The 15,113-nt window shown below is 42.2% G+C and overlaps 1 protein-coding gene across 7 annotated transcripts in view; it reads right to left on the reverse strand.

Moving 5' to 3' along the window:
* Positions 1-5,277: 5,277 nt before the first annotated feature.
* Positions 5,278-15,113, reverse strand: part of KLHL32 (kelch like family member 32) — a 123,745-nt gene continuing 113,909 nt past the window's right edge. For 5 of the 7 annotated variants that reach the window (XM_027904219.1, XM_027904218.1, XM_027904220.1 and 2 more), the window contains 4 exons: positions 12,999-13,057; positions 10,382-10,574; positions 8,381-8,475; positions 5,278-6,622 (listed from right to left, as the gene is read on the reverse strand). In XM_027904219.1, coding sequence (XP_027760020.1) covers positions 6,461-6,622; positions 8,381-8,475; positions 10,382-10,574; positions 12,999-13,057 — 509 coding nt within the window. In that variant the 3' untranslated portion in view covers positions 5,278-6,460. Of the gene's footprint in view, positions 6,623-8,380; positions 8,476-10,381; positions 10,575-12,998; positions 13,058-15,113 lie in introns of those variants that run through there. The other 2 variants (XR_003573537.1, XR_003573538.1) reach the window with 2 other exon arrangements.

The following is a 15,113-nucleotide window of genomic DNA, read 5'->3' on the forward strand; positions in this document are numbered from 1 at the left end:
CATTTACTGCAGTCGTAAATTCTGCAACTGATGGAGAAAACATGCTGAAAATAAAGTTGTAGCTAGAGTACCCAGTTCAGAGAAATTTCAGCATTCAAACCCCTCTACATAATGAAAAGTGAGTGGCATTAAGCCATTCTGAATGTTGTGGTTTAACCAGCAGCCAAGCACCATGCAGTCACTCGCTCGCTCCCCCACCATTGGGACTGGGGAGAGAATTGAAAGGGTAAAAGGTAGAAAACTGATGGGCTGAGATAAGAGTGTTTAATAGGGAAAGCAGAAGCTGTGCACAACAGCAGAGTGAAAAAAGAAATTAATTCAGTCCTTCCCAGGGGCAGGCAGGTGTTCAGCTATCTCCAGGACAGCAGGGCCCCATCACATGTAACAGTTACTTGGGAAGAGAAATGCCATCACTCCAAATGTCCCCCTCTTCTTCCCCCTACTTTATATACTGAGCATGATGTCATATGGTATGGAATATCCCTCTGGTCAATTGGGGTATCTGTCCCAGCTGTGCCTCCTCCCAAGCATTGCCAGTCTCCTCACCAGAGTGGCAGTACAAGAAGCAGGAAAAGCCTTGGCTCTGTGTAAGCCGTACTCAACAGTAACAAAAACATCTCTATATTATCAACCCTGTGTTCAGCACCAATCCAAAACACAGCTCCATACCAGCCACTGTGAAAAACATTAACTAACTCTACCCCTGCCAAAATTAGCAGAAATCTTAATCAATTACTGATAACTATGGGATCACTTTTGTCAGTGGAGTTTTAACAGAATATTTAATTTCAGTAAGCTTTCTTTCCCGCAAGCCTGGTGCATGGTCTGTGACCAGTGCCCCCCTTCATTTAGAAATGCTAATAATGCTGACGGGAGACCTGTCTGAAGGACAGTGGGCATGAGCCTTGTGAGCAGTTTCTATCCCGATCTCGTTGGCCAGAGGACTATTCCAGGATGTAAGAGGACTACTACAACCCTTTTCTTTCTGCAATGTATAGAACTGAGATCTGAATAGACAGTATTTCATTTTTATATTTTTCCTATTCCAGAATTCAGGATACCAATCACCTCTGACCCATTATCATCCTTGTGCTATGAAACAGATGTCCAGCCTATTATGAACAATGGCAGACAGAGAGAAGTCTGGCTTATCTTCCCTTTAGTAACCTCATGATGATAACATTAAAAAAAAGACACTTTCTATTCAGAATTCACATGCAACTTCCATTAGTCCCACAAAGTTGTACCTCTATTTTATAAGAATTTCTCATTTGTTATTGTTATTAAAGAGCAGAAACACGGTAATTTAAGTTACTCCTTGCTTTCATTTTCAATGACAAAAAAAATAGGGAGAAGGCACTTGTTTCAATAAAATAGCTTCTGAAATAGAAAAATTCACACCTTTTATGCTGGAATAAGAGCAGCAGACCTATAGAAAGAATAAGGTTCTGCATATCTGTTGTAATTGCACAGAAGAGGAGCTGCCAATAGCATACACTACTTGGCCATTTAAGGAACTCTGATAACTGTCCACTTAAATGCAACGCATTTCCCTCAGGAAACAGAAAAGAGGTTTTATTGTGCTCTGGTTCTCCTCTTTCAGTAGCTTTTGAAAATTATGTATGCAATGGGTATTTCCAGTTTAATCATATTTTAGAAATTCTAACTATTACTTAAAGCTCAAATTCGGTGTAATCAGCCCATCTGTTAGCAATGGTTATAAAATTATGTTGAAGATTAAAAATCTGATGCAGTGTCAATATGTCCTAGCATAATTAAGCTTGTTTTATGATGAATGACTAGGATATGGCTTTTGCCTACTTGAGCAGCTTTTAAATGGTATACCTTTTGCAGGCTTAATGTATAAAGTGTGAAGGTATGTACAGAACAACAAAAAAAATTGTAAAAACTCAGACCCTATATTCATAGATGTGGTATCTTTACAGGCCTTTGGAAATGCCAGCAGAGTAATTGCACGTCACAACCAAATCCACTGCATTTCTCAGTCCATCAAACACCATCCTGAATCTACCCTCCTCCTTGTAGAATGGCACCAAAACAGGCATTAAAAATGCAAGCTTAAATTTCTTATTTGTTCTAGAAAGGCCCAGGATGACCTGCATAGGCACTGGTGGAAAAATCAGCACAGCATTCACTTTCATGAATTGAGGGTATTGCTAAAAATACTTACTCTGTTCTTCAGTACTTGAAGCACTGCAACATTAACATTTTCAGCATTTTAATTCCAGCATTACTGTGAAACAGCTATATATAATCATCTCTATTGGAAAACCATTCTTTATGTGGACATTTTTTATCCCTTTGTAACATGTCCTTGGGGGGGGGGGGGGGTGAGGGAAATCCATTTTGCAAAAATAAAACTGCATAAGCCCTTTATATGGTCTATGTGCTAAACTTCCTGCAAAGTCTTCCTCCCCTACAAACTCTGCCTGCAGATGAAGTGTTTTAACCTTGCCCTCTTAATTTATTCTACATTCTAATTTTCAATAAACAGATGCCGCCTCTTTTCGCGCTTGTTTCCACATTGTTCCACATTCTGCCTGTGTTGTTTCTGCATGTGTGAATATTCAATTATCTATTTCTCCATGATTCTGCAACTGATGTACTAAGTGTCTGTACAGGTCTGGGGGAGGGTAACTGGGGAAGGCAAAACTTAAAGGAAAAAGAGTTACAAAAGTTTCAGCTAATCTGAGAGACAGGTACTTTGCCCAAAACCTGCTAAATTAAGAAGAAAAACATAGGCTGCAACTAGAAATGCAAGGATTACAAAACCATTAATGCACAGAAACAGAGTTGCTGCATACTTGCTGATTGATAACATGTGAGTCTGGCTTTGGTCAGCACCTAGAGACACTAAAGGGGCCAAAGAGGCTGTTGGTGCTGCTCCCTGTGGAAATTGGGTATTTTTTAAATAAAAAGCACAAAGCAGCTGATGTCTTTGTGATTATTTATAGCTAAGAAGAGCTGTTAAAACACATTTTAGGACTCAAAGGTTAAGTATGCTATATAAAGGATTGAATATTACTCATAAGGGGAGTGGCCCAAAAGAGGAGATCAGGGAACAGCTCTTCAGTACAGCTCTCAAGACCTTGTGGCCCAAAAGTGTTAGCTGCAAATTTAAGTAACTGTAATGTGTAAATCTAAGGACCGTCTTCTAGACTTGACAGTAACTGCTGCTGCAATGTTGACTTGTAAGGACACCTTCCCTGAAGCACTCCCTGAGTGAGTTCTCCCTGGTTGCAACCTGCCCCATTACCTTGCACATTCCCAGCTGGATGAAAGACTTGCGTTGGCATAAGCTGTCACTCTGTGCCGATCAGACTCGGGTAACAAAACCTCAAGGCTTTGTGGAAAAACTGAGCTAAACTGCATTTCGGAGGTATGTACCAAAACTGGTAGGCTGGGTAGGGACAAAGGTAGGGTTCAGAGTTTTATGTTTGCCAAAAATGGCACAAAATTTAGAGGCAGATCTGGAGCTCACGCACAGGAACCTGCAACTGTGGCAGTTTCAGAAGCCTGAGACACTCCATGGAAAGATGGCAGAGTGAGGACATGGTGAATGAGCAACTTCAGCTCACTGGGCAGCCTTTGCCGGCTGGAGTCCTGCACAGCTGCAGGTGGCAGGTGAAGCCATCCTTGCTGTCCCACTCCCACTCCTCCCCATCTGAGACCCCCTCAGCCACAGCGGGATGCTCTCTGTCCGCTCTTGCATCCACACCATTCTTTTCTTACCTGGCAATAACTAACCAGGTTTTGCTCAACTGCAAGGGCTGTGTGGCATTTTCTGACTTCAGATGCAGCAAAGCACCCCCATCTGTCCTGTAGATCCTGCAACAAAAGCAAAAGGACACAGATAGGAAAGTGTGGCACAAGAACTTAGAGGCTAAGAGGGACTTCTCAGTAATCAGTGGAGCCTGATGATTAAGAGCCAGAGCAGAATCCTGACACTAATAAGAGCATATGTGTTGTCCTGAGGCTCTGTGGCAGAGGTACCCCTAACTAATATAATGCAATTGCACAGCTGTTTAGAACTGCTATTCACAGTACAGACAATTGGTGATAACAAGCAGAGCAGTAAAAGCGTCTAAAGGGCAGAACAAACATGATAAATAACTTTCTTGCCTTTCAGACCTCGAACCAAGGAGCACATGCTGCTTTGCATAAGGAAGCTGCCCCCACCTCTGCTTCTCAAATGCGGGTCACTGTTGCTGCTTTCTGTCACCACTCAGTCGTCCAGATCCATCGTGATCCCTCCCCTTGTCCTCCAGGAGCAGCAGTTAAGAAATTATCCCATAGTTGCAGCTGTGGTAAGCTATGAGGCCTAGAAATAAAAGCTTCCAAACTAAGTTAAGGCATACAGATTCCTATTTTGCACTATTGCCAAAAGTGCACTGGGCTTTACAAAGGCTGAGAAATCAATCCTCCCACCACCTGCAAAATAGGAAGTAAATGTCAGTTCTGCCCCCGGAGCGAAAGCTGATCACCTACCTGGTGTGATACCTCCAGGATGAGGCTCAAAGCCCCTGCATACATGTTTTTATTATTTTAGCTGCCCTCCTCTTGAGAATGAGATGTAATATGTTTGTATCCCTGAAAACCACACGTAAGTCAAAGTTCGAGCAGTTTCCAGGCTTGGGCCCTGCAGCTCACACAGGAAAACAATTTCTAAATTGTAAATGGCCTGTTAGAAGAGCTGTCCCTTGCATGCAGATTTCCAGGAGATCAAAAAAATTAAACCAAGAAACTAAAATATATCTTCATGTACAGCCTATACAGCTTTCATGCAGTATAGAGAAAAGTACTGCCTGGACGTAGGCTTGCTTGGTGCACAGAGGGAGGCAATGTTAGCAACTCAAGTCAGTGCACCAGGCAAAGATGGTGCAGCTGCACCTCCTCTCTAGGCAATGAGCGTGAGAAAGTTTAGCGAAAAAAACCCATAAAACATTCTAACCTGATAAGTACTGGAAAAGGAAAGGTGATGTTCCGTGAGTACACTGCCCAGCAGGAGACAGAAATGGTGATACTTCCCAGTAACCAGACCCTTGGAAGTTAAAAGATGCATTTGATTTGAAAACACTGCTCCCTGGGCAAAGCCAAACTTGTTCCTGTCCAGCAGGTGCGGGCTACTGCCACAGCATATTCTGCAGGTGGCATTTGTGGGAGCATCAGTAGGAATTTGACAGGTCTGCTCAGACCGCACAGTGACAGGGAGCTGATCAGTAGGTAAAGCAGAGAAGTGAAGAGTACCCACAAATCAGAAATAGAGGAATATTTAATAACATGCTTGGTTAATATTTACAAACATTGAAAAGTTTGTTAGATATGTAAATAAAACACAGAAATAAGAGACGGGCTGCAGTAGCCAAGCAAAGCCAAAATATACCAGGTTAGAGTATTTGTTGTGAGCTGGCATATGCCTGGAGAATGGAAAGGAGACACACTATATAAATGGAAAGAATAAATAAATAAATATTGACATTGTTCTACACCTGTTTAGCCTCTGGAGACCAGTGATTTGTGGGACCATATGTTGGACAAAATGAGACTGTTCATTGATAATTGTAAATGTGGTGACCCCTTGCAAACTGGATATTAAAAATATTAAGTAAATGGCACATTTTAATTATACAGTAAAGAGGCTGATCTCCAGCATTAAAAGACTGCAGCTGTCAGGAAGAATTGATCATATGACAGAAGGTAACATTTATTTGATAGTAGACCTTGGTAAATGACATCCCAAACGGTATTTAAATTCTCAGACAAACAAATTCAGTTCAGACTTTAGTTTAACCATGAGGCTTCAGTTTCTTTCTCTTTCAGCTGAGAGAATTTTTATCTGTTCCCCATATCCTACAGGGCTTGTTTGCTTTTTAGCTTTGTTTTAATCTGTTTTGAAGTATTTAAATTTAAAATGAAGTATTATTAAATGAGAAACTGTAAACGACAGAGTTCAGGATTGGAAGTCAACACATTTGTTATTCTTTTTGCCAAAGGTATCGAGTAAGTTGCATAATTACCAGAGTATGATATCATCTTTATCAACATAAACAGAGCTTTCTATCGTCTTTGAAAGCGCCATTGGTGAACAACTGAACATAAAGACCCCCAAAAAAAGCAGCCCAGGACGAGCTGAGAGCATCCACAATGCCTTACAAAGTTGCATAAGGAAATGAAGTAGACGCATAGCAAGTAGTCACCAGCAAAAATGCCAAACACTCTCATGTACGTGCTTCTACATCTGAGGCAGAGGAGAGAAACTGCAGACAGTTTTTGTAGCGTCCTTCCTGCTTGTTGTGATCTGACCTTAAGACAAATGTGTGATGGTAAAGCAGCAGTCCGTGTGGGTTGATTCTTCTCGTTGACCCAGAGAGACCCTTCCATACGCAGGGATTGATGTTTTCTCCCTCCACTTCTGATTCCGTGAAGCACAAGGAGTGTCTCACATTGTGCCAATCCTGTGGTGAGGCACTTGCAAAGTCTGAAGGTTGGGGCATGTGAAATATGGAGCTGGGAGAAAGCATGCAGCTATTCCATTGGAAGCGAAGGGGAGCGTAGGCCCATAGAATACCTCTTCCTTCCCCTCCTTGCTAACATCCAGCACCTGCAAGTCAAAGCATTCAAAATATTTTCAGGATCACAAAAGAAGGCTGAAACAAATTTGCTGGCACACACCACATGTATGTACTATTGATCCCAACAGAAAGGTAGTTTCAGATAAGTTTTAGACTGTACTGATGGTCTGGTGCTCCACTGGCTGTCTTTATCAACCAAACCAAAACCTGAGTGCTCAGGCACTCAGTAGCAAACAGTGTCATTGGATCCTGCTTTCTGGCAGCAGAATGTGCAGCCCTGCAAGTGGGTTACTCTGCACAGAAGGACTCCTGCTGGCACAGAGCAGAAATCATTTGTCAGCTTTGGTGGTACATAAGGAGCACGGAAGCTCTATAGAAGATAGAAATGCCAAATAAATGACTGACTTAAAGAAAGTAAAGGTATATTTCCTGGTGTATTTCTTTTCTTCCAAAGGAAAACCTCAGTTTTCCTCAATTTGAAGATAAAAGGGCTAGTTATGCTGGTTAAAGCCAGGCACTCTGCCAGCAGCTGAGAAGGGGCAGCACACACAGCTCTGCCAAATCGCTCATTATACTGCTTTTCCCTTTAATGTGGGGATTGTCAGGCAGGCTGCCAGTTCACAACTACTTTGGGGATGTGGACAAATGTCCATTTAAGACAGCAAGATCCCAGGATCATTTTTACTTGTCACTAAGCCACATTTAAACCCAGGTGCAATACTGTAAAGTACCTGTTGATTATAAATGAGCCCGCTGGAGGAGTAGAGCCACCACCTCTATATTGCACTATTACTCCATCGAAAGCACTGTCTGTCAGCTAGCGTTTGTTACTGAAGCCACTTGGAATGACTTTTTCCAACAAATTGTTCGGTATAGTATCCAACAACTTTGCAAAGAGTAGATCGTGCAAGATAAACAGTTAAAAACCATGTTCTGGTCATAGTATAAGTGTGTTTTACTAACTCATTATAAGACGAGCAGCTCAGCATCCTAATGCATTCCCTTCTTATGCTAAGCCTTACTTTACGGGGACAGTCTGGAGGGGAAATCCTAAACCCCCAAAAGTAGGAAGCTAATGAAAATGTTGTTTAATCAACAAAAGGGCAAAAACTGAGATGGTAAAACAAGTTTCTGTCTGTAACTGCCCAGCTGGTGACAAAGCAATGGCTGGGATGCAGAACTGCTTCACTCAGGAATATGCAGAAAAATAAGAATTCCTGACTTCTGTATAGGAATACCAGAAAGCCATGGATCTGTAGGTGAGTTGCTCTTATACAAGATGGGAGAGCAGGGATCAAAAACCTTCCATTGAAGCTTTAAAGCAGTCAGTATGAGGGCAGGTTGCAGGCTGACTGAACTTAGTCAAGGAACAACTCGTTAACTCTGGCTGCCCTTCAGAAACACGACTTGGAAAGAAAAAAAATAAATCAAAAGACAGGCTGAAAAATTCTTAGCCCATGTCCTGTCATCCATTTCTGGAACCCTTCTTCTTTTGAACTTGATTGTGTAACCTGTGAATACATACACATTATTTTATCCAAACCTTGCCAAAGGAAAGACAACTCAACCCTGGTTTACTGAAATATCTCAGAGGAATTGCATCTATTGGCTCATCTGGAAGCATTTTTAATATTCCCTCTCTGTGTTTATGCAGGTTCAGTAGCTGCATAAGAAATATCCTTAATCTCTCCACTTCACATGTATTTTCCTTTTTTAATAACCTCTGTGCAAAACTTATCCTTGCAAAATTATTGGAAAAGACTTTAAAGGAAGCATAAATCACTCACCTGGATACATGCCAAAGGCTCATTTGTCCAAATCGAATAGCCACCAACTAAATATATTCTACCGTTGTGGACTGCAACTCCAGACTCATTTTGACCTAAAGCAAGGAAGGAAATAGAAACCATTTTCAGTGGTTAATTAACCCTTTTAACACCAAATGCTGGAGTTCTGTAATAGGATGCAAATGCACCTGGCAGTAACTTGACTGTTTCAGAATTCACAACATGTTGGAGCGAAGGTGAAGTGTGAGGGCTGTTCCTTGCTCTACACAGGAGCCCTGTACAGTGCTGCTGCCCAGAGATGCCCCAGATGAGGGAGCAGTGTGTCGGTGCAGGGACCATCCGCTCTCTTCTCAATGGCACCGGTTTGCATACACGTACACGAGCTTCACAGGCCACAGGCACTGTCCCCACCTGCCTCTCAGCCACCATCAGGCATGAACATCCCAACAGGCACAGAGGCTGAGAGCGAGGAGTGCCCCTCATGTGCTCCCCACACCTGTTCCCCCTCACTGTTCCTCCGGGTACAAGTACGGTGAAAAAGGCAGAAGCTGCTGTGGAAGTTCATCCCCATGGCAACAGTCTCCTGAACAAGTTTGGAAGTTTTGAAGGGTAAATGCAGCCTTAGAAAAATCTGCACTACACAGTGCAACATGCGCATTTACTGCCAGTTGCACAGACAGAAAGAAAGGCTTAGATGGCTTCTTAAGGTGCAGGTTTGTGGAAACCACCCTGCAGTTTATGCAGAGGCAGCTATCTGTAGCAGGACAGGGTCAGCTCCAGAATCAGGGTGCCTGTGGTGCCAGGGTTTTGCACTTGCAAATCAGATGACATCCTTATCAAAGGCTGTCAGTTCCTCCAGATAATAAAATAATTAACTGGTGAGCAAAAGAGAGATGAAAAACTGGTTCTTTTTGACAATGTGTAACTCGTTTTTAATCTGTGCCTCTCAGTGTTCATCAAGAACTCTAACGGCCTGACTCAGAAACCAAGCAAGCCTTTTCCAGATCCCAGAATTAAGAAACCCAGTGCAATGTCTTAAAAGAACAAAGTTGCCACTAGAGCAGTTTTAAACCTACCAGGCAGAAAACAACTTAAGGTGACTGCCTTATTTGTCAGATGTTCATCTCTGTGACACAGCGTTTCTAGTTACCTTGAGCTTCTAAGTTAGGCTCCTTTGTATCCTTTTCAGTGGTAGATCTCAGAAATTATTGCCATACCAAATGAAAAAGGTTGAAAAGTGAGATAGGCTCAGTTGTAGGGGGGTTGGAAATGGATGATCTTTAAGGTCCCTATCAACTCAAACCATTCTGACTCCCAGGGATTCCAGGGGGTAGTACATCCAGGAATTGTATCAGGTGGAGGTGAACTTTGGTGGACTGGATGGCAGGGACAGTGAGTTGCAGTGCTTTGCAAGTACTGGCTGTAACAGTTCCTAGTGAAAGTCAAGAAGAATTTTACAGATCCTCTAACTAACCGAGCTGCTCGACTCATTCCTGACTCGACAGAATTCCAACAAGTACATCTCTTTTTTGGTACTTGATTAAGAAGATACTGTTTAGAAATAAGTGAGGGTTAATGGATTTGAGTGAAATCTTTGCCCTGTAACTTCAGCAGAAAGCACTACAAAATTATGTTATTATAGTAGAGATGCATCAGTCAGTACATTCAGGAAGCTAAATCTATGACTGCAGGCAAGCTTCTGGAGAATCAAAAAACAGTACTGGTAATATTATGACAAATTATTTTTTACTGCTTCATTAAATTAAATTTATGTGCACCTTCTTAAAAATTTAGTGTACAATGTGCTAACACAAAGGTTTTGTAGACCACTGAGTGCCAGAACCATAATCAAAAATGTTTTGTTGGCTGACAACGGCCCATAAATCAGAACCAATTGTAGCAAAAGTCATTTAGTTCCAAATTCTAAAGGCATCTAAAGGGAAAAGAACTGGTGTTTCTCTTCAACAGTAGCAAGTTCCCCTTTTGGTGTGCAATACTCACCTGTCAACATGTTGAAGTTGCAACGTGTCCACTGGTCAGCATCTATGCTGTAGGAGTCTATGTGCCGGACCAGGATCCGATCATTGTTGTAGTCGAGATCATTCCCACCTAACACGTAAAGTTTCCTTTGGACAGCTGCCATGGAGTGATACACTCTCCTCTGCAACATTGGGCTACGGCTTAACCACTTATTCTGGAAAGAGGAAGAGAGAACTTGTCTTGGCACTGCTCAAAGACACACCTGCATTAGTAGTACAGGAAACAGTAGCACGTTACTGATGTTCTTCTTACCTTTGGTCGGGAATCACAAGTGCACATACTTGTGTTGTTCATAAGCTAGACATGTGTGTTGGTTATAATACTGACTAGATGTACTGGACTTTCAACACGTGGTTAAGAGTTCTCACATTTAAATTCATTAATTTAACAGTAGTTCTTGCTCTGTATTATTTCTGCCTAGATCATCAGCTTTCAAAAGTCTTTTTTTTCCTTTATAACTAGGTAGCAAATGCTACTTAAGCCTGACTATTAGATGTCTGCTTTGTATACAGTGCTAGAATTATCTGTACCAATGAGCTCTGTTATGAGAAGAGAGATTCTTCTACGTTTCTTTATTCAGAAGCTTATTTGATCTTATCCTTGGGGAATGAAGAAACAAGGAAAAATAATTTCCTAAAGAATCTTCTCAAATGATTCATGCATTTGGTTTAATGTTAACCCTTTGTTTGTGGGAACTTACAAAGTAACATCCTTTTCCATATTTTTACTGCTCCTTAACAATATTTCAGGAATTCTACCTGTTATGGGGAGAAGCAAGAAGACATGGAAGATAAGGGATTAAAGCACAGTATTTAAACCCAAGAAAACAATTGCTCCTGCTTTGCTTACCCAATCAAACAACCTGGCAACAGATGAGATTAATTTAAGTGGAGGAAGTTAAAATCTGTGAGGAAATTCTTTGTGACACATGTGCTGCCACTTGTGGGAACTCAAGAGCCTCTAAAACTTCTGCCTTTTAACCTCCACAATATATAGCTATACATTTCAATGTGTAATAGCTGAATATTAGGCATTAATGATTGCATTAGTAGTCCAGTCTCTTAACACCAGACTAAAGACACCATCTGCTTTGGAAAGCCTGCCTGCATCCCCTGATTATATCTTTAGCTTCCTCCACTGCAGTGCCTGCCAGGTGAGCCGCAAAGCGCTGCAAAGGCAAAGAAACAGAGGGGCCTGGTGGGGTCATTTCTAATAAGCCGGTGTGTGAATACTAATCAGTGGTGGGGAAGCAGAGGTCACCCCAGCCGGCTTGTTGGCAGGTAGCTGTGTGCTCTGTGGCAGATGGCAGGCATTATCGACTCGCCACAAAGGCCTCGCGCAGAAGCAAACGCTGGTGCTGAATGATAGAGTTATTGAGATTCTGTGCGAGATGCAAGCAGATGTGATGGTTTCCAGTACCCACCGTAAACAATATGCCAGCAGAATTTTTAAAAAGAGCTTGTGTGTACAAACATGAAGCGGACCTCATTTGAAGAATGCAGGCACACAATTCCTCTGTAACTCCTTACGTGCCAGGCCAGTTTTCTCGCTGTCAGCACGGCACGCTGAAGTAGCCCTGCCACTGGCATTTTGGGGTGCAACTTTCACATCAGCAAGTAAAGAATCCAAGAGACAGATACACAATAGAGACACGGTACCTAAATAGGTGTCCCACTCATAAGTAAAATAAGACTGCTGCCTGTAATTATTTCTTGGATTTAGGACAGTCAGCATTTGTACAGTTGATGCATAAAACTGCACCTCAAAAAGAAAGACATGCCATTGCCTGCTTTCTGCTTCAGGCCCTGTATGTGCTATGCTTTAAAAAGTCAGTGGGAACCACACAGAAGTATCTCCTGGCACAATTTCAATGGTTCCAAATACAGCAATCAAATCCCCTGTCCTACAATCAGCAAATTCAAAATCTTCCACATGGGTGTAAATCAGGCTGTGCAACTCTGATTGCAAGCTTAGGACTTTTAATTCCTAATACAGGTAAGAGGGCATAACCATGCCCTAACCCTCTGAAATGGTTACTGAGCCATACTAACCTAATCAAAACACATACATAATGTATGAAATAATCCCTAAAAGATATTTTAGGTGCTTGGGTAATGAAATGATAGGCACCCTTGCAGGCAGCAGAGTAAGTCACAGCCAGGTAGTACAGTTCTCAAAATATAGAGGAAACAAAAAGGCTCATATATGCAATTCAAAGCAGAAATGCCAATGACATGGAGCGGTTTTGGGACACTGACTTTGAGTATAAGTTGCCCAGGGCTGCTGGATTACAAAAAAAAAATGAACAAGCAAAATAAATACAGACAAATACAGGGGATTTAAAGCACATTTCTGTATTTAATCTAAGATGGTTCTAATGCCTACAGGCTTAAAAAACATAATAAGTCATCAGGGTCTCCATCACTCTGCTAAATTCACACATCAGTAAACAGTGAATTTAAAACACCACTAATTCAAATGGTCAGCGCTTTTAGCCTTACAAATCATTGTATGTATTTGCCAGGAGACCCGTCTGAAGCAAAAAATTTGAGAAAAAACATACAACACAGATACCCACCTGCTTAGGATCATAGACCATGAGCCTGTTTTGATACTGTGCAGTATTTGTTACTCCTCCTATGAAAGAGTTTACATAAGTTATATTTTTTTCATATAAGCAAAACCAGGACCAAGATCAGGTACAGCAAAACAACCAATTCTAGCGTTCATTTGCTGACAGAAGTACGGTAAGTACCACAACTTCTGCTTACATTCCACTGCACTTTTTAATCTGGTTACAAGGTAATATTTGTCAAACATAGAGAAACACAGAATAGCGACAATTAACACCCAACACACACTTCCTTAGTAAAGCTAATTCTATGGGCTAAAAGTGAGATAAAAACTGATCTGTTTTTAAATGACTGTGCATTCAACCTTAGTCAAGACACTTAAGATAAAACCCATCCCTGTTCCAAGGAGTGTGCAGAGTGTGACACAGTTCAAAAAGGAGGAGGAGGTGGACCTGCGTCACAGAGAAGAGGTCAGAGAGAAGGTCTGCCTAACCAGGAGCATGATGTGGGATACCAGCTGGACAGCGTGGAGTAAACCTGTGCAACTGGGCTCACCTATGTATTTGAAAGAAATTCTGTTTAGTTTGTAGACAGAATATCTCCTAGCTTAGTTGTAGCCTTAGGTTGGAAGGTTCCTCCACAGTGACAGAAAAAGCACTACCACTTACTTTTCAATAACAGCCAGAAAGCAAAGTATAAAGCACCTCAGAAATGTTTAGAACAGAGTCTGACTCAGGTAGATGCTGCGAACCATTTACCTCAACACAGTAAACAGACGTTTAATGCTCAATTATCCTGTACTCCATTAGTTTTAAAAGGCAAATCTCATTGAGTAAACATGGAAAACTTCTTCAGTGTCAAGTCTGCAATCTTACCTGTGCATACATGTTCTGGAGTGCGCTCAAACCTCCTAGGAAGACAGTGTCACTGCAGCACTGCCACAGGTCCCAGTTCCCCTCTCTTACCACCCTGGGCCCATGGGAAGGTGGGACCAGAAATAACGCCTGCAAGCTGCACCTCACCATCCTACCAAGAGGTGTGGGCAGAACTAGGGCATGCCACTGGCCACACACCAGTGAGACTCATACTGACAGACAGACTTTTTATATTAGTGTTTTAATGGCACGTGCCAATAGTGGACAAAATCCACAGCAATGAGAAGAAGGAATTTCATCAGTCATTGCATTTGTTGATGCTTCTCTTTTTGTGAGGACATACCCTGTTTCAGCTAGGGCAGCAGCACAGTGATTTTCATTCCTGCTGGCTGAGCTATGGCCAAACTGGCACCTGAAAAGATCCCAGAGAAAATAACTCGAGGCCAATTTTGTATATAAGATAAAAAGAGCAGGTCCTTTGATTAGGCCCTTAGGCCCAGGGGAATACATATGATGCGTGCCTCTGTGTCCAGGGGCTTCCACAATTTAAGGTATTATCCCAACCAATCCTAGATTTATCTGCCCCCCAGTTCTGCCCCTCAGCACGTCCCTTTGGGAATTGAGTTAGGGGGTTCTGGGATCCCCTCTTCCTCATCTTCCTCTTCGTCACAGCACGTTCAGTCCTTGGAGCTTCTCTGAAGTTCTGAGTTTTGAAGGATGCCTTGACTATGATATATCTTGTTGTTCAAGCCAGGGTGCAAATGTTCTTAAATAGAAAGAAGGCCTACCTTGAGGGAAGTCTAAACAAGCTACAGGAATTTAGAAAGTTAGATATGAAATGGGTAATAGGGCTGGGTAAATGTGTAAACTACTGTGCTAAAGGGTGAGCTAACTACAGCTACTTCTAAAATCTACAAAAAGCTAAAAATCAAAAAAATCCATAGGCGTCAGTCCCCCTTTTAAAGGTATGACAAGAACTCCATCTTGTCTAACCTCTACCACCTATACCTAACATTGAGTGCCCCTGGTGGTGCAGTGGCTAAACCACAGCGTTGTCAACGCTGAGATCTGGGTTCGATTCCCGGTTAGGACACTCCCCGGGCAGATGGAGCTCGCTAGCCCTGTAAGGCAATCCATCTACGTCCTGAGGACCTCGCTGCCACCGTCCAAGCGTGCTTGGCCCTGGCAGATGAACCTCAGGATTAAAGGGTGGGCTCAGTTCCGCGCACACTGTGTCTCACTTAA

Source organism: Empidonax traillii, unplaced genomic scaffold (genome assembly GCF_003031625.1).
Source record: "Empidonax traillii isolate 1590-97213 ecotype Southwest subspecies unplaced genomic scaffold, ASM303162v1 scaffold1022:size207980, whole genome shotgun sequence".
Taxonomy (NCBI): domain Eukaryota; kingdom Metazoa; phylum Chordata; class Aves; order Passeriformes; family Tyrannidae; genus Empidonax; species Empidonax traillii.